Here is a 25,797-nt window from a genome sequence, read left to right on the forward strand (position 1 = left end):
CCCTATTTAACCATGAGATAATAATGTGCTTATTTAGTTCCTTGTTTTATTTTTCTACCATTTGTAATTTTTAAACAAGTACTACCTACCTAAAGTGTAAATATCTGCAAAGGAAGAGCCCAAAGGAAGAGATCTGCACAGGGCCGGCCATGCAATAGAAACTGGTTGCTGGTAAAAGGGGGATGGAGTAGTTTTCCTCAGCTCTTCCTCATTTATTAACTAACAAAAGCCATTTCAACCTTTTCCAGCAGTGGCAAAAGTTTCTTGTCATAGTCTGCCAAAATTTTGTTCTAATGAAAAAGTGAGCAAATTACACCCACCACTAATCAAATAAAAAAATGCCTCCATTCTGGATATACAAAATATTGCTTCACATGCAGCTTGTTATCCTTGCAGTCATTCAATCTTTCTCTCCTTAATGGATTTTCTATAGTAGGAAGGGAGGCAGAGGTGACAGTGGGTGACACAGAGAAGCAGCACTGGCTGGGCCTTCTGTGGAAATCAACGAACGGTACCAAATGTCCTTGCTGGGACATACCCCTAGTTACAAAGGCAAAAGGATAGGCTGCATTATACTTAGCACAAGTCCCACTGGAATTAAAAATGTGCCACTGAACTCTTGCAGAATTGTGGCAGGACTCTGCAGTTTGAAGGGTTTGGGAAAACATGCTTATCAAATTCCATGCAGATGCAGTTAACAGAAATATATTGTGAACAATAACCCTACATTCTCTTTAACACAAACATATTTTGCATTGAGGGGCAGTTGTGGTTGTTGTTGGCGCTGCCTTATTCAGGCTTCTGGGAGCTAACTTTAGGTTGACCTGGAGGTCAAAATACATGCAGCCCTATTAACAGGACGTTGACCACCTTTGGCCTCAAAAATATCATAACGACTCTTAGCATCACCATGAGAACTCCACAGGCTGAAAAACATTTTATATTATCACAGCAGCCCATTGCAGAGGAAGAGTAAATTAAGGCAATTTCAAAGCATGAAACTGAGGAGGTCTCTGATTAGTATAATACAGAAATATAGATTTGAGACAATGTTCGTCTGTTGTGGTAGCAACCAATTGTTCCAAAGAAAGCAAACTGAGAACCAACATTAAGAGCATAGTGAACCCAAAACAAAGAACTGAGGTGGTGGATGTGAGCTATATACAGTGACACATTAAACTCATCCTTTAACTTCACTTTTAATGACTCATTGGATAAAATGAAGAAATTGATGGGGAAACTTAAGGAGATGTACAAAAATAATAAAACATTACAATACATTGAAAAAAAAACTGGTATAAACACACATTCCACATGCTTGATTCACTTGCCCAGTGAATCCTTAAAAAAATAAAATAATTTAAAAAATAAAATAATTAGGAAGCCATTAAAATAAATAGGAAGTTCCAAGATATCCTTCTCCCAAAAGCAAACATCAAAACAAAGCAGGTTATTTATACCAGCTTCTTCTTCACTCTGGATTCTGGAAATTATGGAAAAGTTAAATACACAATCACTCATTCTTTCTTTCTCTCTCCCTTCTATCACTTATGTTTAAATAAAAAAAGCAATGAAAACAAATCACAATGTAATATATGGGCTTCAGCTTACTGACAAATGTATGGCTCTGCGCAGATATGAAAGTAATGTAAAAAATAAAGCAGATGACCATTCCTTAAGAGCATCATTTGCAGTTAGCCTATTTTCACATAAAAATTGGGTACCAAGTGGTCCAGAAGAACCAAGCAGCACATCAAGTGTAAGATGGGTGACTTTATCAATTAAATAAAATAAATAAATTTAAATAACATGCACTGTGGTTCTCCGAGTCACTGCCAGCTCTCTGCTGATTTGTTTTCCAAATGTACAATTGCCACAGCCAGCCTATAACAAATCAACATAATACATGCCCATTTCTAGAGACAGTAACTTGGCAGTTTGAGGGGAAGTAGAGAAAGAAATATAAATGTGTTCCGCTGCCTGCACAAATTAAGTATTTGATATATACCAGTACCAAGCCAGATTTATAATTACAGATAAAGCTTATACTATCCTTTCATTATAGCAAAGAAAACATTAAAAACAAGGTGTAAAGATGGCTTGTTTCAATTAATCATAGTAAACACTGTTGCTGCCTGGACTGGAATATAATGCTAAACTATGGTTAATTGAAAGCAGAAGTAAAAACTTCCAATATTCCCTTTGCTGTATAAAAAAAAAAAAAAAAGGAATACTGAAAGTCCAAAGATTGATTTAGAACTATTTTTGGAATATTTTCATTACTTCCAAATGTTGCATGTTAAGTGGTTAAAGCATATGCCTGGCGCTTTTTAGTGCAGAATTTAAAAGTATGCAAGAAATCTCACTTTCAGGATGAAGTATTCAAGTTCTTACTGATTCTGCTACAGTACTCAGAGCCTTAGTATATATACTATTAGAATATGAATGTTAAATGCAGCAAAGAGTCAGATTCCAGTTCTATCATCCAAATGCAGGAAATGTCTTCTACAAGGTATGAGCAAAGCAATGTACATTATTTAATATTAAAGGTGATTAAATATTTAAGCTTTATGGTGTTACACGTGGGAAAATCAGAATCTGAATTAATGATTTGTGAACAACTGTGTTGTGAACAAATATTCAACTGTGAATATTTCATCACTGAAAGCAATTTCTCTAGTATTTGCACATATTAACATAAGACCTAGGCAGGTTTTAGCACTGGGCTTACAGAGGTTGTAAGGACAATTACCATGCCGTGCTTCTAAAGTGGAACTGGCTTGATTTTGAGCAGGGAAAATATTCATAAAGCGGTTTATTAAATCATCTTTCTAAGCTGCAAAAAGCTCTACAAATACCTGTCCACAGGCACGTTGTCCTAAGTAGTTTGTGAACTTTAAATAGCAATGCCATCTATTTCTACCAGAAAGAAAAATCACTTGAAGTCCAGTAATAGATACAAGCTAATGAAATCTTTCAATGCAAAGAGAATGCAATCAATGCAGACAATAATAAATATTTCAAGTAAACTACTTTTGGTATAAGACCAGTTGGTTCCCTAACCAGTTCATAATTAGAGTTTAGCCTTTGATTTTCTTAGCATTCTGAACTCCAGCTACTCAGGAACAAAAGATACATATACTTTTTTTTGTACTAAAGTATTCTCCCTGGCAATGAACCAGTGCCTTAGAAGCATTCATTCCATTCCGGGAAAGTGTGTAGGTTGTCACATTTCCCCTTCAGATCATGTATTCTGACAGGACAATTCAAACATGTTGCAGGCCTCTTCCAGGCTCTCATCCATATTCAGTCTTCTCCAAAAAGATTTCTGCTTCATCTGTAGCTCTCTCCTCACACACCTGGGGCATGGAACGGCCTTCTCTTTGCATTCTGAATGGAAGACAGCACTGCAGCTTTCACACCTGTAGGTACAAAATGAGATATTTATACATTTATACTCAGGTTTCTACCTTTTCTCTGCTATCAAAAGATCATCTCTCTAACATTAGCAGAATCCCTAACTCCTAGTTTCCTGGGATCAGGTACATTACTTCTGACAGCCAGTCATAGAGAATGTTGGGTACAAAGGATGCCCAGATTCCTATAGCCATTTTTTTCTAATTGTGGTACCTTGCAGATATAGGGATTTCAACTTCTAGATTTTCCCAGCCAGCATGCCCATTGCTGGGAATTCTGGGTTGAAGTCCACACATCGGAAGTTAGCTGAGATTGAGACAACTCCATACTCCACTCTTTTTCTACAGTGTGCTTATTTAGTGTACACATAATTCAGTAAGACAATTGGGCTGCAACTCTGCATGTCATCACTGAAATCAGTGGTTTATGTGCAGTTTAACTACATTCAGGATTGTCTTGTCTTACTGATTTGATCTTTTATAATGTTATTTTATCAGATTTTGAGTCACCCCGAGTTGCATGACAGCGAGATGGGTGGCATATATATTTAATAAAATAAATAAATAAATAAAATAAAAATGTTCAACATTTGCTTGAAATCTCTTGTTGACCTTACAAGATTAATTAAAGCATGCTACTCATTCTTTACTGGATTCAAAAAACATATTGTCCACCTAAGTGTGAGTTTAAACAATAGCCAAAGAAAACACTTACGACTGTAAAATTTTAAACCATCTCCTCTGACACTAATGCTGACTATAAAGTTAATTCCCCTTTCATTAGTGACTTGCAGTTCCTTGAAATGGCTGGAGACTAATGATTGATGAGAATGTCATTTTGTATTCATTCATGGCCTCTCCCTTTCCTTCTTTTCTCATTCAACTGGAAAATGTAAAAGCTTATCAGGAATTTCTGTTGAAATGAATGCCCAGAGGATTATGAAAGAGTGAAACACATCAGCCACTCCTATCCAGATGCATTAAATGTAGGGATAAGGAAAGGAGAAGAGAATTTTTAGATAATAATTTAAGAACTACTACTTTGGTAAAACAATTTGTGGGGGAGAAAACAACCCATATTTTCTGTAACATCCATAATCAGCTAATTTCTTAGTAAAAGCAAGAATGGGATGATCAAAAACACTACTGGAAGAACAGACTGGAATTCTTAAGATCCCATTAGCTTCCATTTTCTAAATTCCCAAAATATTTTATAAACCACCATATTGCACATCTACTTAGAAATAACTCTTTCAGATACTTGATCCAGTATGCAGTAGATTATCACTCTTTTTACCAGTTAAGATCTAACTGATTAATTGCAAACTGAAACTTTCTTTTCCTCTTTATGCTCTAATCTGGAGGAATGGGATTAAAATGGGTATTAAAGGAAATTTAAATAAACAGTATGAAAAATGGAATTCTGTTGATGCGGCACAATAGAGTTGGCTTTTCAGAAGAAAGACGACCCATTAGGTCTTATTTTGGGGGGATGTCTTATTTTGCAGCTGCCCACCCGCTCCCTCCCACAATATGCTTGCCCACGGCCACAAAAGCTTACAGGGCTTCCCAGGGCAGACACGCTTTTCACCCGGACGGAGAAATGACGGAGACTGGAAGCTTTGTCTACTTACAAATGAGGACTAATCGCTCCATTTCAAAACGCCCCATTTGCAAGCAGATGAAGCTTCCAGTCTCCATCATTTCTCCGTCCGGGCAAAAAGTGTTTGGGCACCTATGGGGCGCTTGGAAATAGAGCAATTTGCTCCATTTCCAAGCACCCCTTAGGTGCCCAAACACTTTTCACCCAGCGGGAGATTGGAAGCTTCGTCTCTTGCAAATGGGGTGCTTTGAAACTGAGCTAATCAGTTTCAGTTTGGCCTCTGCGCACTTGCTGCCTCTTGTGCTGGCCACGCCCATCCCCCAGGCTTATTTTTGGTTAGGGCTTATATTAGACCCACCCCAAAAAATCAGGCTAGGGCTTATTTTTGGGGTGGGTCTTATTTTCAGGGAAACACGGTAATTGTAAGTCTGTGAATATTAGTGAGAGAACTTATGCACTGGAGGAAAAATAAGTGGTTGCATTTATATTTTGCTTAAGGGGCTTCCTCAAGAAAAAGCACCTTTGAGATTCTCACAGAGCATGGCAGCAAAGGTATCAAGCTAGAAATCAGAGATTGGGAGTTCTAGTTCCACCTTAGACCTGAAGCCAGCTGGGTGACCTTGGGCTAGTCACTCTTCTGTCAGACCTGGGCAGGGAAAACCACTTCCGAAAGTACCAAAAACTCCAGGTACTAGTCCAGGTCAGGAGTGAAAAATGAACTCAAAAACACAATAAATAAGTAACTCCTCACAAAGAAGGGTCTAACCAGGAAGCATTTTTGCTTGGCTCTGAAGTAGGAAATGAGGACCCACACCTTTCACAATTCTGTTTGTTTTCTTACTTATCTATCTGTCATTCAGAGGCATGGTTTTGTAATGCTCATTTTAGGCATTTTAATTCAGCCAAATTGCCAGAGATTTCCTTAAAGCTCCTTTCATTCGCTAATAGGTCCATCTTAAAAGATTTCACCTTTTCACTGATTAAAGATTGTTTTCTTTAATCACATGAGTCAGCATGGAGACCCCTTCTGTCCTATCAGCTATCATGGTTAACCAGAAGTGATGCAGCACGTTGCCCAATTCATTCACCGTGTGCAACACAGGAGGAAAATCACTGCAATTTGAAGTCCGTTTCAGGATTCCACTGGGTATCTCATGGGTCCCAGTAGCTGATAGAAAAAAGTAACCCATTTGACTCTAGCAACAAAAAGTTTGCCAAGACTGTCAGGCAAACTAATAGGAAATTTGCCATTTCTAAATGGTTATTTCAGGGGTATTTCCAAGGAAGAATATCTGCCTTTTTAAAGAGTTCCTGCTATAAATTTTATATGAAATAAGCATGTGAAGCTGATCTCAATGAGAGAACATAACCTGGCCATTCTGCAGAATTTTAACACTTTAAGTATAAACATGATAGTCTATTACCCCATAATGTTCTATCCCTATGATTAAGAGATGAACTAAAATACTGTAGACTAAAGGATGCTATTTTCAGCAACTTTGAGTCCCTCTTTAAGTCTCTTTTTTTGTTTGCTTGTAACAAACTATATATTATATGTAACTCATTCATTATAACTTGTTGTATTTACTACTACTTCTATTTTTAGACTAATGATTGAAAGACCTGGCACTATAAAATTCAAATAAGAAAAAAAAAGAAAAGAATTTGCGAACATTGTCTAACTAGAAAAAACTTGGATTTGTCTCTCCTTGGGCAGGATGTAAGAAGCCTGCAAGGCACAGCCCACCAACCCCTGCTAATTAAGTGAAATGATTGTGTTTGTTTTGGAACCATTTGGCCAACAAAAGAATGTGTCACACTGATTAGCAAGAAAGGGGTATGTAATATATGTGTATTCAAAACCAGATGAATGCATTATCCAGGTATTTAGCTGTTTGCTCAAGGACTGACAAAAAAAAGAAAAAAGAAAAAGAAGAAGAATGCTGAGCAAATAAGCTGGTGCAAATGAAAACTCCAGCTTTGAGGAGGGTTATCCTGTTCTAAGATTTATCTGTTTCAGGGAAGAGATAAGCCTTTAAAAATTGCATCAGAAAATGCATCCACAGCAGACAGTATTTTTTAACAGAAAGTATTCTCTTTCCTGCCCATCTAAGGGCTACAAGGTGCTACACTGTGGGGAGAACCTATGCAGATTCACTTCAAAATATCTAACCGTCTGGGAATCATTGCTCTGCATTTTCCTATGGCAGCAGTTTCCACCCATAAAAGGAGCTCTGCCTTGGCAAACAAAAAGTTCAAGGCAGCGCCATAAGCAGCAAGATACAGAAACAAAGGTAGAAATGCATTTAAATTGCTTGTCTTTCAAGAACAGAAGAAGGGTCTCTTATAGGATCATTCACAAGGGCATTTGATTACAAGAGATGCTGTTGCTATTTCATCAGTCTTTTTATTGGTTTAAACAAGGTTTAGTTTTGGAACACCACTTATTTCATTTATGACTACAATCACGTGGATGAGCTTGTACAAAGCTAATACAGCATCAATTGTCTCTTATTTTTACCTTTGTTCAAAGGCATAGTCTCAGATCCTAGTATACCCACTGACCTCCAAATGGTACAAAATTTTAAATGTGAGAAAACTGAAGCATATAGATAAATGTATGTGTGCATATAATGAAAATGCTATTAGATTAAATGTTATTAGACTAAATAATTATTGATCTGATAAAATTACGGGGTTTTTTGAAGACTTTCAAGATGTCAGCACTCTGAAATGTTTCACCAGGAAGGGGCGTTGTCTTACCTGAACGCCTTTTCTCAGCACGGAGATGGAGAATCCACCAATGGGTTGAGACTGTATTCCTGCCCAATCAGATCAGTCAGCCAAAGTTGCCATGCCCGTCCTGGACCATGAGATCCCAGTCTTGACACGAGCGAAGCCATTGACTGACAGCAAGACGTTGTGGCTCACCATTAACTAAACCTGGACTTATATGCCCTATGAGGGTGGGAGTGGATTCTCCATCTCCATGGTGAGAAAAGGCATTCAGGTAAGACAACGCCCCTTCTCCAGCACCGGAGATGGAGAATCCACCAATAGGACATACCAAAGCCTACTGTCCCTGAGAGTGGGAAATAGACTGGTCCCATGTGTTACTTTGGTGTACGACCTGCTGGAGAACCCTCCTACCGAAGGAGGCCTCTGCAGAGGAAAATCTATCGATTTTTTGTAGCGACGGATGAAAGGTGATGGCGAGGCCCATGTGGCCGCTCTGCAAACCTCCTCAATGGAGGCTTGAGTGGCCCATGCTGCGGAGGTGGCTGCACTCCATGTGGAGTGTGCTGTAACCTGTCTGGGGATCGGCAATGCCTCCACCTGATAAGCCCCGGTAATGCATGCTCTGATCTACCTACCAATTGTGGAGGATGAAACCTTCCGACCCCTGGAGGAGTGGAAGGAAACAAAAAGAGCTTCTGAACTGCAGAATTCCGCTGTTCGTGATATATAATACCTAAGAGCCCTATAGACATCTAATGTATGCCATTGACGCTCCAGGTCATGCGCTGGATTCGGGCAGAAGTCCGGTAGCACTATCTCCTGTGACCTGTGCAATAAGAAATTGACTTTTGGGATGAAAATGGGGTCTAGTCGCAGGACTACTCGATCCCTGTGGAAGAAACACAGGTCCTCCTGTATCGAGAGTGCTGCTAATTCAGAGATACGTCAGGCCGACGTGATTGCCACCAAAAAGACTACCTTATGGGACAGGAAGCGGACGTCGCATTCCTTTAGTGGTTCAAAAGGTGCCTTGATGAGCGCCTATAGGACCCGTGGCAGTTCCCATGACGGGTACCTGTGTACGGTGGGGGGCCTAATATTCGCGGCCCCCTTAAGAAAGGAACGGAGTAAAGGATGATGGCTCAATGACTCTCCTGAGTTACAGGAAAGAACCGTGGAGAGGGCGGCGATCTGCCTGCATAGTGTGTTTGGGGCCAAGCCCCTCTCCAGAACGTCTAACAGGTAGTCCAAGATGTTGGGAACCATTAGTTCCCCGACAGACAGGTTCCGCCCGGAACACCAGGATTGAAAGTTTTTCCATGTGATCTCGTATATGCGATTCGTGGAAGGGCGGCAAGAAGCCTGAATTACTCTGATGACCACCTGCGAACATAGTTTCCTTGTTAAGATCGAGTGCTCAAGTGCAGATGGCTAATTTTAGCCACTGGGGTTCTGGATGGAGAATCACCCCGACTGAGTGAGACCCGGTCCGGGGGGATCTGCCAAGGATCTGTGATGGAGAGGCTCCTCAGGTTGGCGAACCAAGGTCTCCTTGGCCGGGGCCACCAGGAGTATCTCAGCTCGCTCCCGAAGGAGTTTGCGTATTACTGCCAGGAGGAGAGGCAAGGGGGGAAAAGCGTAAAACAGACCCTGTGGCCATGCGCTCCGAAGTGCATCTGCTTGTTCTGTTCCCGCGGATGGGAACCGGGAAAAGAAGCGAATCAACTGGGCATTGGCCGGTGATGCGAAGAAGTTTATTATCGGACGGCCGAAGCGGTGACAGATTTCTTTGAAGTCCCTCGGATGGAGACGCCATTCCGAGTGATCTACTGTTGTCCTGCTCAGTAAGTCGGCCTGAGTGTTCGCTTTCCCTGATATATTATCCGCCCTGATGGCCAGGTTTTGTTCCGCCCAGGATCCCAGCAGTAGGTACTTGGACCATAGGGAATGGGACCGGGTGTTCCCTTGGTGATTTATGTGAGCCTTGGCAGCCACATTGTTCGTTAGTACTAATATGTGCCTCCGTGCTAACGAGCTGTGGAAGTGTCGTAGGGCTAGGTGGATGGCTCGTAGTTCGAGCCAGTTTATGTTGTGTCGAAGGTCCGAAGTGGACCAACGGCCCTGCGTCCACTGTGTCCGGAGGTGTACTCCCCAACTGAACAGACTTGCGTCGGTCATGAGGACTAACCTGTCCGGCTCCCTTAAGTCTGAGCCTCTGAGCATGGCTGGGGAGATCCACCATGTGAGGGAACGCTGTACCCGTTGTGGCAGTCTTACCCTTTGCTGGGAAGCACTGAGGTTCTGCCTCTGGAAGGGGAGCATGAACCATTGAACTTCCCAGGAGTGGAGTCTGGCCCATGGGACAATTGCTATGGTCGAGATCATCTTGCCCAACAATTGTGAAAGACTGGCCAACGTTACTGACTGGTATCGGCATAATTGGAGCACTAACTCCCTTATGCTGTGCCGGCGTTCTTGGGATAGGTATACCCGGCACTCCACTGTGTCTATGATGGCCCCGAGGTGTAACAGTCTTGTTGTGGGTACCAAATGGCTCTTGGGGAAGTTTACCGAGAACCCGTGATCCTGTAGCAACTTTATCACCAGTTCTAGGTCCATCAGGGCGGACCGGGTGGACGACGACTGGATTAATATGTCGTCCAGATAACATTGGACCCTGACTGGTATCGCCCTTAAGTGAGCTGCCAGGACCGCTAGGATCTTTGTGAACACCCTGGGAGCCAAAGACAGACCAAATGGTAGCACCCTGTATTGGAAGTGACGTCCCCTGTGTGCGAATCGTAGGAACCGGCGGTGGGCCAGAGAGATAGGGATATGAAGATACGCCTCGGTGAGGTCGATAGATGTCAAGAGATCCCCTTTTCTTACGCTTCCCAAGATGGAGCGGAGCGTTTGCATTTTGAATTTGCGGTATGCCAGATGGAAGTTCAGGCCCTTGAGATCTAGAATGGCTCTCCATCCCCCCAATGTCTTGGGGACGACGAAGAGTATGGAGTAAAATCCCTGTCCTCTCTGGTCCAGTAGTACCGGTTCTATGGCCCGTATACTTAGGAGATGTTGAACGGCTTCATTCATGAGTTTTTTCTTTGTTCGGTTCCAAGGGTAGGGACAGGAGAGGAACTGATTTGGGGGTTTGGAACGGAATTCTAGGGATAGGCTGTGATGTACAGTATTGATCACCCATGCGTCCGTGGTGGTGGCTTCCCACTGGTGAGCAAACTGGGAAAGTCTGCCCCCTATGGGAAGTGCTGACGAGGAGTCATCTGGACCGGCGGAATGGCCGGCTGCTCCCTTGAAAGGGCTGCCTGCCCTGCGCTTGTTGTCTGGGCCTGGGAGTCTGTCTATCTGCCTGTCTCTCCTGCCTATCTTGTCTGGTCTGGAAGGGTTGTGATGGCTGAGAATGGCCAAACCTAGCCCCTGCGCGAAAAACTGCTTCCCTGAGTAGTGACTTTGGCGTTTGTCTTGTCTCTTAAGGAGGTGCTTGAGGATCTTGCGCTTGTCCTTGTTTTCTGTTAGGTAAGGATTTAGCGCCTCCCCAAATAGTTTGCCTCCCTGGTATGTGGCGGCCGCCAGATTCCATTTGGATTTTGCATCGGCTTGCCAGTGTTTCAACCAGAGCATGCGCCGGCCAGTGATGCTGAAAGCTATGGCTCTTGCCAAAAATCTGGCCGCCTGGAGCGATGCGTCTGCCGCATACTCCGTGGCCACTACCATCTTACTGAGGTCCTGGTGTGTGCGGACGTCCTCCGCTGGTATCTGGTTTTGTAACTGCCTGAGCCAACTGAGTGTGGCTCTGCTAAAGAAGGAGGCGGATGTTGTGGCCCTGATTGCCCATGCGGTTGTTTGGTGTGTTCTGCGGTAGGTGGACTCGCATTTTCGGTCCTCGGCCTTGAGGGCCTCCGAAAAATCCCCGGATATAGCGGTGGATGACACTAGGGGCCCTATGGGCTCGTCCACCATCGGTACCGCCAACGCCTCCTCCAGCTCTTTGGCTACATTGTACAACCTTTTGTCGGTGTTACCTGGGAGAGGAAGGGAAGCTGGGGAGGCCCATTGCTTCCGGATCGCGTTCATGAACAACGAGGGGCATGGGATGTGGTGCTGGGTCGTTACCGGTTCGCCGAAGTTAGGGTCCGCTTCCGCATCAGGAAGAACAGGAACCGTTTCTGTTGAACTCCCCGATCCGAGATGAGCAGTGGCAGTGGCCTTACGTAGTAGGGTGACAAAAAAGGAGGGGTTAAATAGCCCACTGAATGAAGGGACTTCAGGTGGGATGTCCTCGTCCTCCGACATTTGGACCTCCTGCTCTATAGTGGCCTGGTCGAGATAAGAATCCTCAGAAACATATGATCCCGATGGAGAAGAGGGATGTTGATTGGTCTCCGTCTCCTGCTGTTGAGCGGGACGGGACGTGGTTGTCCCCAACTTGGGGCCCTGAGTCCTAGCCTCAAGGGCCCGGTCTACTGCCTGTGCGATCAGTATGGCTAAGCGGTTCTCCGAGGGTAAGGAGGCCGGCTCGTTAGGACGTAGCCCTGCTGCCGTGGGAGTGAATGTGGCCTCGGGAGCCCCCTGAGACACCCGGGGAGAAGAGGATTGGGAAAGGCTCAGGAATTCTGGGAGTTGAAGTCCATGAGTCATAAAAGAGCCAAGGTTGCCTACCCCTGACCTAGCAGCTGCCCTAAAGCTGTACCAACTTTATAATAAATCCAGGGAACTGCAACCTTCACAATACCTGTACAAGCTATCCTATCCCCTTTAAAGAGAATGGGACTTCTCCAGAGCATGTTTCAATCTCCTTCCCTCTGGAAACATGAACCATAGATATAACCAGACTACACTTCACAGAGACAATGCTCCTGTGGTTCTGATGAATTTGAAACCTTAGAACATGCTTTTTATAGTTTTTACAAAGAATCACTTTTCCAATTAATCCAACTCTTGCCCTGATAGCACTTATACATATGTTAAATTCAGTGCCCGAATCATCATTTTCTGCTGTAGTAGGTTATTTACACCATTACCAAATGTTTAGGTAGCACGTAGCATGAGCTGGGTTCTTCCATAATTCAATTATTCTGTTGCATTTTTCTATGGAACTCTAGTAATAATATGTCATATAACTCAAAAATTGTAATTTCTAACCTGCTTGTAGAACTGTCCTCAAAAGGGTACAGAATTTCACCATTATTACAGATCTCACAGATGAATCCCTTTTGACTACAAAGGCTGCAGCTGTAAACATGGGAGGTAGCAAATTTTATTACTTTCCCAAGGAAAGGGGCCAGCTTCCCTTCAATAACCTGGAAGATAACAAGAAAAAAATAATAAAATTTTGATAAACTACAGAAAGGAATGACAAGATATCAATTTTGTTCACACTGAGCCATTCTCACTGAAGTCCATTTCCATGTTTTTCTACTGTTGCAGATGATACAATGGATTAGAATACTTAAGACAGAGACTGCAAAAATAAATAAGCAGTACTGAAAACAAGATCCAGTAAAGGTGGATCATTTTAAGAAAGACTCACATTTTTAAGATTTGAGAAGCACTGTGGGTTCCTAGCAAAGAACTGAAAAGCCTTGCCGTTCAGTTGATACATTACATATTATTCTACTAAAGCTGGAGGATACATAGCATTTTTCCCAGTGTGCTGTGAACTGTACAGCATTCTAAGTCTCAGTGTCTGTACCAAGATTTTTAGTATTACTTTGCTGTAATATATACAGTACTTTTGTATTAATACATAAAAATACATACCATCTTCCCATACAGCGTAATACAAAATAATTGATATCTTTCCCTTTCTGAAAGATTTCAGAGTTCAAACAGAATTTTATTAAGATGCTTCATTTAAAAAAATCCATGAAATGCACTCAGCATGTGTAAAACTATATTTAATGGACAGTTAAGCATAACCCATTTATACACCTACCAAATATTTGGAATAGCACAATTTTCATTACAAGCAGTACACTATTGTGACTGATATTTCAAGTGTCCGGCATCCAGAGATAATTTCGAATGTATTTGGAAAATGTGCATTCCACTGGAAGGTTACCTCACTTATACTCCATATACTTCTGTAAGCGATTGTCGAAGCCATTGCACAGATGTGGAATGGAAAAATGTAGGCAGTACAGGAAGTCTGGGAACTGTTTGGATTAATGTCCCCAAATGGGAATGCTAAAATATATGCTTTCTTACAGCCACAGGAAGTAGAAAAATTATTGCTAGTTGTGCAGTTTGACATCTGTTTGGGATATAGGAAAATGGTAATGTTATAGGAAGATCCTCTCATGCTGCACATTAAACAATGCATAAAGGTCACCATCTAAAATTAAGATTCAAAGCCAGCACTTTGCTACTGTTATAACAGAATGTCTCAGTCAGTAACATAAGCAACTTTTCTTGAGGAAAAAAAATGTTCTTCCTTATTTAATTTTACTCCTGAGGTTCAAAAGTCTAAATAAGTTCTAGGGAAGTGATATTTAACAAAAATAGGAAACAGAACAAACAGTGGGCTATTATTAATGAATGGGCATACATGTATTAATGGACATAAACAAACATGACTGAAATGAGGGAACCTGAACTATAAACCAAGAATAGATACTGTATGTCTAGCACCAAGCATTCAGGCTCTATTTTACTATATTACAATGTGAGGTAATTTTTAATGGTTAGAACTGTAATTTTATGAAAAAAATATGAGGCAGCCCTGTACCATAATATCACTGGAGAAGATATTGACAAAATGTATAGCTTGGTAATCCTGTTGGGATGTAGATGGGAATTAAATACAATAGGTATCCTATGCATAACATATCTACTTGCTTCTAACTGGGTTAAAAGGACAATAAACATACACATATCACTGTATTTCAACAGCAAAATATGGAGAATCTGAAAGAAGTGGTAAAGAGACTCCATGATGGCCATATGTTAACTAGGCAGTCTGTAGGTAATCATATTAATAATGTACATTATTTAAATAAACCTATTATAAATATTCCTTTCTGCATGAATGAAATATGAAAGGCTTTGCAAGTTCTGTGTTAGTTTGATGAGGAAAATTAGTAGCAAGAGGAAACTCAAACAGCAGTAAAGAGTGCCTCTATAAGAGGCTAGATTGTCAAGTAGCTTAGGCAAAGTCTCACCAATGAGAATGTATTGCAGATTGTATTGCAGATTGCAAAAAGACTGTTGCCACTAATAAGGGCTGCTTATGGTGAATCAAAGATAAATGGAGAACATGCCTCTTGGCCCTATAACTATAACGTAACCACAGAGCACAAACCATATCACTGACTCCATCTTTTTTATAAAGTTATACAGTGGATATTACCTTCCAAGTCTAAAAAATAGCTGGAAGGTGTAAACAAGCAAACAAAAAAAACCCCTAAAGTAATGAGGTTACACAAATTAAATTTAACATAGGTTAACAATCAGAAAAGATGTTTTGAGTCTGGAACATGGAAAGTACTACTGCAGACAATAGATTTACATTAGTAATTTTATTTTTATGAGGTTTATTTATGAGACTTATATACCGCTTTAAGTGCAAGCACTCTCTAAGCGGTGTACATCAGTAAACAATGTATATATATATTTACATTGCCCCCAACAATCTGGGTCCTCATTTTACCTACCCCGGAAGGATGGAAGGCTGAGTCAACCTTGAGCTGGTGAGATTTGAACCGCTGACCTGCTGAACACAGTCAACTAAAGTGGCCTGCAGTACTGCACTCTAACTGCTGCGCCACCTCGGCTCTAAGGTTATAAGGCAGTAAATTACTTCCTGAATATATTTTACATAGAAAGGAAAATGGAACAAAAACATACACGTATATATGTATACATGTAACTCCAGGCGTTACTATTCTTTCCTCTTTCTTTTCCTTTAATTTCCTAAATTCTTGCAATATTAGAGTTTCAAATAAATTCTAGGTTCTAATCTAGAGGCTGTAATAACCAGGGACCTCATGCTTGTATTTATGATATATTCTGTATAGTATGTTATAACATTATGATACAATGTTATTATATACCCTTGCTCAATTCTGAACAATTTAATTTCTCTACATTCACTTCTAACTGTTGCTTTCTGGTCATTGTACAATTTCTTCAAAAGGCAGATGAGGTGGCTCACCCATTTTTTTTAAGAACTATTCACAATTTGTTCTGCTTTACATAGTCAAAAGCCTTAGTATAATCAACAAAGCAAAAAGTGACATCTTCTTGTATCTGCCTTGTGTTTCTCATTATCCATGGATGTTAGCAATGGGCTCTCGGGTGTCCTTGGCTCTTCAGAATCCAGCATATACAGTATATCTGATAGTTCTCATTCCATGAACTGTTGAAGATTGCAAAATCTTGAACACTATTTTATTAGCATGTGAGATAACCCTAGTTTTTCCACAGTCTGAGCATTTGTAGCAATGCCCTTTTTAGTACAGGTATTTGAATGTAAATACATCTTTTACAGTTGTTTGGTCACTGCTGCATTTTTCAAATTTTACAGCTTTTCTTAGGAATATTTTCTAGGACCCATTTATCTTCACTTTCCAGAATGTTCTAGTTCAGTGGTCCAATCTTAATCCATATCACCAATGTAGAGATATTTTTGTCCAATTTCTTAGTATATTCACATCATCATTTGTTGTATCTTTTTTCTACAATAGATCCTTGCCTTCTTTATCTTTAATTCTGTTGGTTTCCATAATTTTCTTAAATAAATACTTAATTTTCTTGTTATCTTTAATTTCTTTGGCTTACTTATTCAGATATAACTCATGTTCTCTTTTTGCTCTTTGGATATACTCTAGCCTGGAAGAATCATCTCCCAATATCCACGCTGTCCTGATTTAAACATCTGTTTGGTTTTCTTGACAGAGTTCTGTTATTAATTGCCATTCTGTCTTCCGGGGTCATCCATGGAGTGTATGCTCCATAAGTAAAGTTCATAACTTCACTGTGGTGTACAAACCCTTTCACTACTACAAATTAGCAATTCATAAAAAGGCATAGATATGTAATACCCTGCAGAGCGAGGCTCTTTATTTTAAGAATAATATAGGGAGCCTGAATTTATATGACATTCCTATACAAGAACATCTCCATGGCGTTTGATAGAAGCACTATATTGTTTGGAAGCTATTCTGGAACACATTAATCATCTAGTGATATAGAAAAGTTTCCTATAAGACATCAAAGATAGATGTGCAGGCAAAGAGTCATGTTTAGAGAAGTTGAGTGCCTCTTTGTGCCACTGACAAACTTCTACAGCAATCAATTTTCAAACTTAGACCACCGTATTGTCTCACCACCAAATAGAAGCACTTCTATTGTCTTTGTATGGATATAAACATGTTTGGCAACTCCCTAAAGCATTGTTTCTCAACTTTGGTGACTTTAAGAAATGTGGATTTCCAATTCCCAAAATTCCCAGGCTAGCTTGGCAATTCTGGGAGTTGAAAAAGTCCACACTTTTTTAAATTGTCAAGGCTGAGAAACACTGCTCTAAAGTTCAGAAACATAAACTAAGATGTAACTAAGATGTACTATGTCACTCTGTATTTTCCCCACAGGAATTTAACCTAAATTACCTTGTATGCTGAATAGATACATTACAGAAACCTTAAAAATGTAGTCAAATCAAGGCCAGCTATGTAAAGTTCAACATGTAAACAGAAACAAGTAGAGTAAGATATCCTTAGTTGATAAAATGTAAGGATCCATAAATCTTTGGTCAACATATCAACACTGACTTCCAAGATAATATACATATAGTAGATATCTCAAAGACAAGGCAAATGTAGTTCAGTGGAAAGAAGTTATAGTTACTCTCTTTAAATTTAACGAGATTGCACTGTATTGTGTGGCCCTGAAGGCAGAGTTAATAATTGAAGTTACAGAGGTGACAAAACCTCCATGCCAAGTTCGATTGTCACTGGGAAGCCAGTGTTAGAGCTACATTATCTTATGACCCTATCATTGTAAGTCAGTGTGTTAATCATTATCATTATGTAGACATAAGGCTCCTTGTAAGTCAACACAAAGGGTGTAATTTAAATAGTCTGTTCATGATCTGAATTATTTCCATGAAGATAACATTTATTAAAAACAAGGACTTTTAAAAATACCAGTTTAACTGTTAAGTCTGATTTACACCATGAGAGGGTCAGATTTGGAAACAAATATGGCAATACATATGTGAGCATTTAGGGAATAGATAGAAGACTACAGTTATGATTGTGTTCATATAACATGTTTAATCTGATTGCTGAAATGAGTGGTTTTCTGCATTCATACAATAAACTAATCAAACAAGCTGGGATTGAACTACACGCTAAGCCATTAAATACAGAACCAAATTTAACTGCTCAGCAGATTTCATAAATGCAGCTGCTTGGTCTTTAAATGAGATGGTTAAATGTTTTATGAGCATAATCTGTTTGTATATGAACTGGCATGCATATAAATTCCAGTCCCACACAGGCTTTTCTAAAGACTTTTGCACATTTAGAAGTAAGATCTGAAAGATCTTTTGTTACTCAGGATTTTTCTGCTTCCCATACACATAGTGCAAGCAGGTAGAGAAAATCTTAAATAATTTTCTGTATATGGAAGACATAGTTTGCCCAAGTCACTCTTATTTGCACCCATGAAGCTTTCTAAATTACGATAGATTAATTACTACTTGCGTAAATTTATAAAATTAAGATCCTCTTGCTTCACAGTTTTCTCTTTTGTATTAAACTATTATTTTCATAGTGTATGTTGAATATCAAATAATTATTATTCAGTGGATTGCTCCTAGACTTTCTTTTAAGTATGCTGCAAAGACTGCTACTTATGGCCAAACACCTGTTCATTCACATACTCTTACTAATATATATTAACCTAATTTTTTAAATGTTGGGATGTTTCAATGTGGTATATAACTAATTCTATCAGGGTCACCCAATTGTTTGTTCAAGCTTCTAAGAAATGGTATCTAGAATATTATTCAACATTTCCAATACTTGGAAATATCCCATCAATTTCACAGGACGTATTCCCAGAAGAGTAGATAAAATTAGCAACCCAGATCTGTAAATTACAGCACTGAACAGGCATATTTCTTAAACTAGGGGGCTTCATTGCATCCATAAGTTCAAAATGAAGTAACGTTGAAACCTACTGGCTTCAATATTTTCCAAGGGAAGAATATTCTCCAAATAAGAAGATTTGATAAATATACTTTTTCTCATCTTCATTAGCTGGAAAAAGCTGCCAATTTACCATGGAATATAATTCTTAAGCTATAGTGTACAAATTGCCCTATACTGCAAATGTATTTTACATAGAAAATCAAGTATGATAAGTTCAAGGCTTATATTTGTCCAATTTTTTTTGATATTGCAATGCCATAGAAAAATCCATTAAAATGATTTTAAATCTTCGACTTGATCTGATCCTACAACAAAAGCAGCAACAGTACATGGATACTACAGGGAACAATTAAATTTACTTTCCTTTATTTTCCTATATTACCTGGATAACTCATGCAAGCTATTTCTCCATTCCATTCTGTAATTAAACAAAAAGCCCAATGTATGTGTTTTTGACTCAAGACTTTAACTACCTTGGGTCACTCCTGATGTGTTGCCAAAATTAAATTCCTGAAGAACAGATATCAAAAGGTTTAATCCAACTGTGTTCAGGCTGTTTGAGAAATGATGTGGAGCAAGGCAATTGGGGATATCCTCACCTCTTCCCTAAGTTGTTTAAAACTGTTCCAGAGAGTTGGGTGACACTTCTGAATAGCATGGCAAATAACATAAGGAACCTGAAGGATATCTCTTAATAGAAGTCTGCATTGAAAACTACATAGTGCCTTCCATAAGTGATAGGAAACCAATAAAATATAAAATAGTTCCTAAAATATTAATAATTTCTTAGCACTGTAAAAATATATTATTTCATCATTTAATCAAGTATTTTAATAGGTTACAGAGATTTAAATGTTTTACCTTTGTTTCAGTACTTGACTTTAGAAAAAAAAATCATATATTATTAGCAGAATCCCCCCAAGTTTATTCATAATGTAGTAAGAAACATGTATCAGTATTTCTTTTCTCAAGATCATCTAAGATTGAATATTTTCCAATAATAATGCTCTACTAAAATGCCAGGTAACTAACTATGAAAAAAAAACATATTAGAGTATGAATGATGAAATCAAAGCGGCTGTGAATGAGAGAAAAACATATGTAAGAGAATGCTGCAAAGAATAAAGATGAATAAAGAACAATTTTGTTCGAAAAAATTCTGCAGGTATATGAAAAGTGATAAATAAGTCTCTAGTAGAATGGAGACCTAGTTTGGTGTAGTGGTTAAGGGACTGGCTAAATTGAGAGACTGTGACTTCTAGTTCTGCCTTAGGTACAAAGCCAGCTGGGTGACTTTGGGTCAGTAGTTCTCTCTCAGCCCTAGGAAGGAGACAATGGTAAAACACTTTTGAAAACTTACCAACAAAACTGCAACAATCTGACTAGGTAGTCACCAAGAATAATATTGACTTGAAAGCACCCAAAACAAACAAACGAACAAAAACCCAGAGTGAAAAGAATCATTAAAAAAAAAAATCTCCAAACTCAGAAAGTGGTTCCAGCTTTAAGCTGGCATACTGTCCTAAAGGACACCAATGGCCAGGCAGTAACTGATTCCCAGATGTTTAAACAAAATAGGAAAGTATACTGACATTCTGTACAGTAGAGATGTCAACATCCAAGATATCTGGGAAGATATTTTGTATACAAAGAAACTCTAGTACTAGAAGGTAATGTTAGATCAGCACCCTGGTCATTACCAAGTTGGAAAGTACAAGAGTTGATGAGATATCTACAGAAAAATGGCAAGGAACTGAAGATCCAGTAAAGGTTCTAACCAAATAATGTAAACAAATCTGGAAAACAGCTAACAGATCGGCAGAGGTCAATCCACATATCAATATATAAAAAGGAAATTTAAAAGAGTATGTAAACTATTATACAATATCTTTAATTTCACTTGCCATCAAAATAATGTTTAGGATCATCCAACACAGTTTAGAATTCTACATGGAAATGGTTCAAGCTGAATTTTGAAAAGGCTGAGTAATAAGAAATAGAATTGAGAAGACATGCTGGAAAATTAAGAAAGCCAAGGAATACCAAAAAAAAAAAAAGGAAACGTGTGTTTTACTGACTACAGAAAGGCCTTTGATCATGTCAACCACATCAAGGTATGGAATGTGCTTAGGAAATGGGAATTCCAGAACATCTCATTGTCTTCATGAAAGACCCATACACAGGTCAAGAAGCCACAATCCAGATGGAACATGAAGAAACAGATTGTTTTCAGGTTAGCAAAGAAGTGAGGCAAGGCTCTAAACCAGAGGTCTTCAAACTTGTGGACTTCAACTCCCAAAATTCCTCAGCCAGGCACACTGGCTGAGGAATTCTGGGAGTTGAAGTCCACAAGTCATAAAAGGGCCAAGTTTGAAGACCCCTGCTCTAAATTGTCCCCTTATAAACTCAACCTTTATGCTGAAAATATATTGAGGGAAATTGGATTGGAAGCTGAGTGTAGTTCTAAAAATGGTGGAAGAATCATCAATAACCTGAACTATGCAGATTACAGTATTCTGATAGTTGAAAATACAAAGGATCTGGAAGCTCTAGTAATGAATATCAAGGCGCATAGTGAAAATGGGACTAAGAAGACCAAACTAATGATCTTAAATTAAATTAAAGACCAAATTAATGAGAAGAGATACAGCAACCAGTCTTAGAATTGATAATAAAGATATTAATGATGTGTTTTTTAGTATCTACTATCCAAATAAAGGAACTAGCAGTCAAGAAATATGCCACAAAAATAGATCAGAATCATGCAAGAAAAAATTCCCTGTGACACCCTATTAAAGTGAGAATTGGGCTTTGAAGACACAGGATAAAGAGTATTAATCTTTTTGAACTTTGGTGTTGGAGAGGACCTTTGAGAATACCACATATACTGTAGCCAAAAATACACAAAAAAAAAAAAACAGATCACAGTTTTCAGTGAATACAGACATGGTCAAGCTGAATTATTATCTTCTGGACACATTGTGCAAATACCTAGTGCTCTTTAATGTGGAGAAAGCTGGAAGAAACAGAAAAAGATGACTGGCAAAAAGACAAATGGACTCAATTACCAAAGCAATGGGTATATCACTGGAAGATCTGAAGGACCAGGTTGGGAACAGATTATTCTGCAGAAAATCTATTTATGTGTTTGTTAAGAGTCCACCAACTTGATGGCATATAATCATCGTCATTATCATTATAAGTATCAGTAAGAGTCCTAATCTTGTTTTTTTCAACCCTTCCTAATACATCTTTTTGACAGAAATGAAGCAGACAATTTTATTTTAAACATAAGAAGTAATGAAACAAGATGACAAGGACAAAAGAGTAGTAGAAAACTTTCTAGGCTGATAATAAGTACTGAGCTAGATTAAAAGCAAAAATTACTCACCAGAGCAGGAGCATCAGTAATTGAATTACATGATGAAAGGTTTGAAGTGCAGAGGAGGGGAAAAAAATCTAAATGTATATCAACACACAAAATTATCTGTCCGAGTGGCTAAATAAATGGATGAAATATGACTCTGAAACACTGCTCCTTTTACTCTTTCCCCTCTCCTCCAGACAATTTGAGAATCCGTGGATAGCATTTCCAAGTCCATTTTTGAAATGAGGTAGATCAAAAAGCATTAGACATTTACAAACTGTCTTCTTTTAAGTTACTTTCTATTCTGCATTTAGATTATTTAAATGAAGGCTGAGCAAAAGGTAGCATCTATTGGTAGATTTTGAGGTGAACTACAGTAGATAGATAAAGGATTTGTGATTCTACATTAGGGGTCTGTGGACCGTCACTGGTCTTCAGCATACCAACAAGCGGGCCGCACAAACAAGCAAAGTCCATCCTTGGAATGCAGGCAGTATTCAAAACCATACCCCCTCTGGTCCACGGAAAAATCTTTCTCCATGGCATCAGTTCCTGGTGCCCAAAAGGTTGGGGACCTCTGCTCTACATGGTTAAGTTGTAACAGCAACAAGATTTTTCAAACAACATTTATTTCAGGTTTTCGCAATAATGTAAGCTTTGAATAATCAGAAAGTGGCATTTGTATGAAAGTTGTCTATGCTCAATTCACTTGTGGCACTGAAAAAAAATCTTATATTCAAATACACTTTGAGCATTCTGTTATAGGTATGTGTCTTTTGTACAGGAGGTGGATTTTGGAGTTCTACAAAAAAAATTAGGTGGGTCTAAGAAGCCTGAAGTCATTTCCACATAACATAGTGCCGTATTTACCCATTACTTCAAGCATTTTCTGTAATGCACTATACATATTCAAATCAGTTCACAAACATCATTATTGAATTTTGGTAATCGTAATTGTAAGAAAGACTTCTATTGTGACAATCTACTTTTAAAGAGAGAAAAGTCAGTATCATTCTTGTCCATAGATTACTGTACTTACCACTTCAATTTGTGAGATGCTTACAAATATTTATCCCATAAACATTTATTTTAACACAGAACTGTTTTAAAGGCAAAAAGAAGCCAACTCATCTTATACTTTAGTCTGTTTTTTCAAGAACATCAGTACCGTAAATGCCGGCGTATAAGGCGACTTCCGCGAGCGCTGAAATCGGCGCCAAAGACGGGGATCATCTTATACGCCGAGTCGTCTTATACGCCGGAAATACTGGTAGTTTCCGGCGTATAAGACGACGTTCTAGGAATGCGGCCCGGCTATAAAGACGGGGGTCGTCTTATACGCCGGGTCGCCTTGTACGCCGGCATTTACGGTAAATAAATATTTATAACTCAGTTAAAAACTGATTGAGAATCATTACTGAGTGAGAATCATTAATATACAAGTTTAAAAAACTGAACAGTCTCTCTCTCTCTCTCTCTCTCTCTCTCTCACACACACACACACACACACACACACACACACACACACACACGGGGTCTGGCATCCAAAACCACTTACCTGCTGTAGATCTGCCAGAGAATATAGATGGATCTGCTGAAGAAGATACTCTCTGGGGAAAATTCTGAGAAAAAAAGAAAGAAAAAATAAATGCAAGCAGCAAAATATTCTTTAGAAATTTCCTAAGATGAAAAGAGCACTGTCCTACTTAATAGATTCTAGCTATATATATGTATAAAATACTGTAGATATGTACACATTATGCAAGAGAGTACAAATGCCTGTCCCATGTATATTTGCCAAAAGGAAAAAAACAAATCTATATTTAAACTGAGATATTAGATATTCAAAAACCAGGTAACCTTTTCTAGTAGATCACCACTCAATTCAAGGGTTGCATTCAAAACTCCAGAAATAGCTTGGCCATTCTAAATGTGCCTAGGGGTAATCTATTTTGATTAATTATCAAATCTCTGTAGGATTCTGTACAGAAGCCAAGAGTGCATGAAACCTCCCCTGTAGATGGAAAGATACAACAGCTCACATATATTCATCCTATTCCTAGAACACTTAAAATGTAAACATTAGCCTTTTCTTACAAAGGTGGGGTAACAAATAAGGATGTTAGCTTTCAAAAAGTGTCAGACTTCACATCAATCACATCAAACATAGTAATAAATCTTGACTTTCTGATCATATAACTTCATATTCAAGAACTTGTAGAAGCTGAAACTAAGGAGAAGCTTCCTAAAAGTCAGGACAATTAATCCGTGGTACAGCTTGCCTTCATAAGTTGTTTTACCTCAGACAAGACAGGAACTGTATGCAGAGTCAGCCATAGACACCTCATACCACAGAAATCAGGTCATATAGATCTGTCTGCTTAGTGTTTACATCCCATTTTTTCAAGTCAACGGAAATGTAAACTCTCTTTTTCTGGCCTTAACATACCTTATCCACAACAATATAGCAACCGTAATAGCAATAGCACATAGATTTATATACCTCTCCATAGTGCTTTACAGCACTGAGTGGTTTATAACATCAGCATATTGCCCCCAATAATCCGGGCCCTCATTTTATAGACCTTGGAAGGATGGAAGCTGAGTCAGTCCTGAGCCGATCATATCAAAATATGATATTTTGTCTAATATGAGAACCAATGATTCTCACTTTGTCACTTTCAGCCTGTACAGAAGGTCATTAACTTGGTCATCCCAATTGTGGAAAGTGGGAATCATTGGCTCTAAGTTCACTTCTGAGTTGAGCCAGCGACTTGTACTTTTTAAAGACACTGCTAAATAGTAGGTTATTATTTTAGGGTCTGCCACTATTTGCTGGAAGAAATGTGCTTCAAATATATAAATACAGTTGAGCTGTACAATAGTTATATTATTTATTTTTAACTAAGCATGATGAATTCAAAACCAATCAAATCATTTTCTTTAAATGTAAGTATTATGACCATAATCTGAAGTTATGTCCCTTAGTTTTGCTAATGTAATACAGTTTAAATATTTAAATGAAGAATTAACAAAAATGCATGAAAACACACAGAAAATGTAGTGGGCAAAAAAGTGATTTGCGTCTTGTGAGAATTGGAACGTATTGATATTCCAACATTTCCTCAATTTAATTCTAAACGAAAGCACTCTTAAGGATTGCATGGTGATAAACACATTTAAGCACATTATCAGAAAAAGAATTAGAGTAGGAAAAAATATACTTATTCTTATTACCATGGAAACTAGATTATGGGGAAAGCTTTTTTAAAAAAACTAAAGCTACTCAATTTTGTCGGGTGGTTTTATGGAACCTCTCTTTATTGTGGAAATGTGTTTTGTTCATTTTGATGGAAGCAAACAGCAGAATGAAGCTGATGATGGCACTCCAAGTGCATTAAGAAGTTTCCCTCATCCCACTCAGAGAGCGCAAAGGACCCTCAGGGCCATGAAGATCATGTGCTTAATGGATGGAACCAGCTGAGTTGCATCCTG

The 25,797-nt window shown here is 39.0% G+C and overlaps 1 protein-coding gene across 7 annotated transcripts in view; it reads right to left on the bottom strand.

The window, feature by feature from the left end:
- Positions 1-1,180: 1,180 nt before the first annotated feature.
- The window catches only part of PLEKHM3 (pleckstrin homology domain containing M3), a 70,322-nt gene continuing 45,705 nt past the window's right edge, over positions 1,181-25,797 (bottom strand). For 4 of the 7 annotated variants that reach the window (XM_039352898.1, XM_039352900.1, XM_039352899.1 and 1 more), the window contains 4 exons: positions 23,861-23,924; positions 12,922-13,079; positions 11,893-11,985; positions 1,181-3,422 (listed from right to left, as the gene is read on the bottom strand). In XM_039352898.1, the coding sequence (XP_039208832.1) occupies positions 3,245-3,422; positions 11,893-11,985; positions 12,922-13,079; positions 23,861-23,924 (493 nt within the window). In that variant the 3' untranslated portion in view covers positions 1,181-3,244. Of the gene's footprint in view, positions 3,423-11,892; positions 11,986-12,921; positions 13,080-23,860; positions 23,925-25,797 lie in introns of those variants that run through there. The other 3 variants (XM_039352902.1, XM_039352903.1, XR_005557859.1) reach the window with 3 other exon arrangements.

Source organism: Crotalus tigris, unplaced genomic scaffold, assembly GCF_016545835.1.
Source record: "Crotalus tigris isolate CLP2741 ecotype Arizona unplaced genomic scaffold, ASM1654583v1 scf7180000018485.2372832, whole genome shotgun sequence".
NCBI classification, from domain to species: Eukaryota; Metazoa; Chordata; class Lepidosauria; order Squamata; family Viperidae; genus Crotalus; species Crotalus tigris.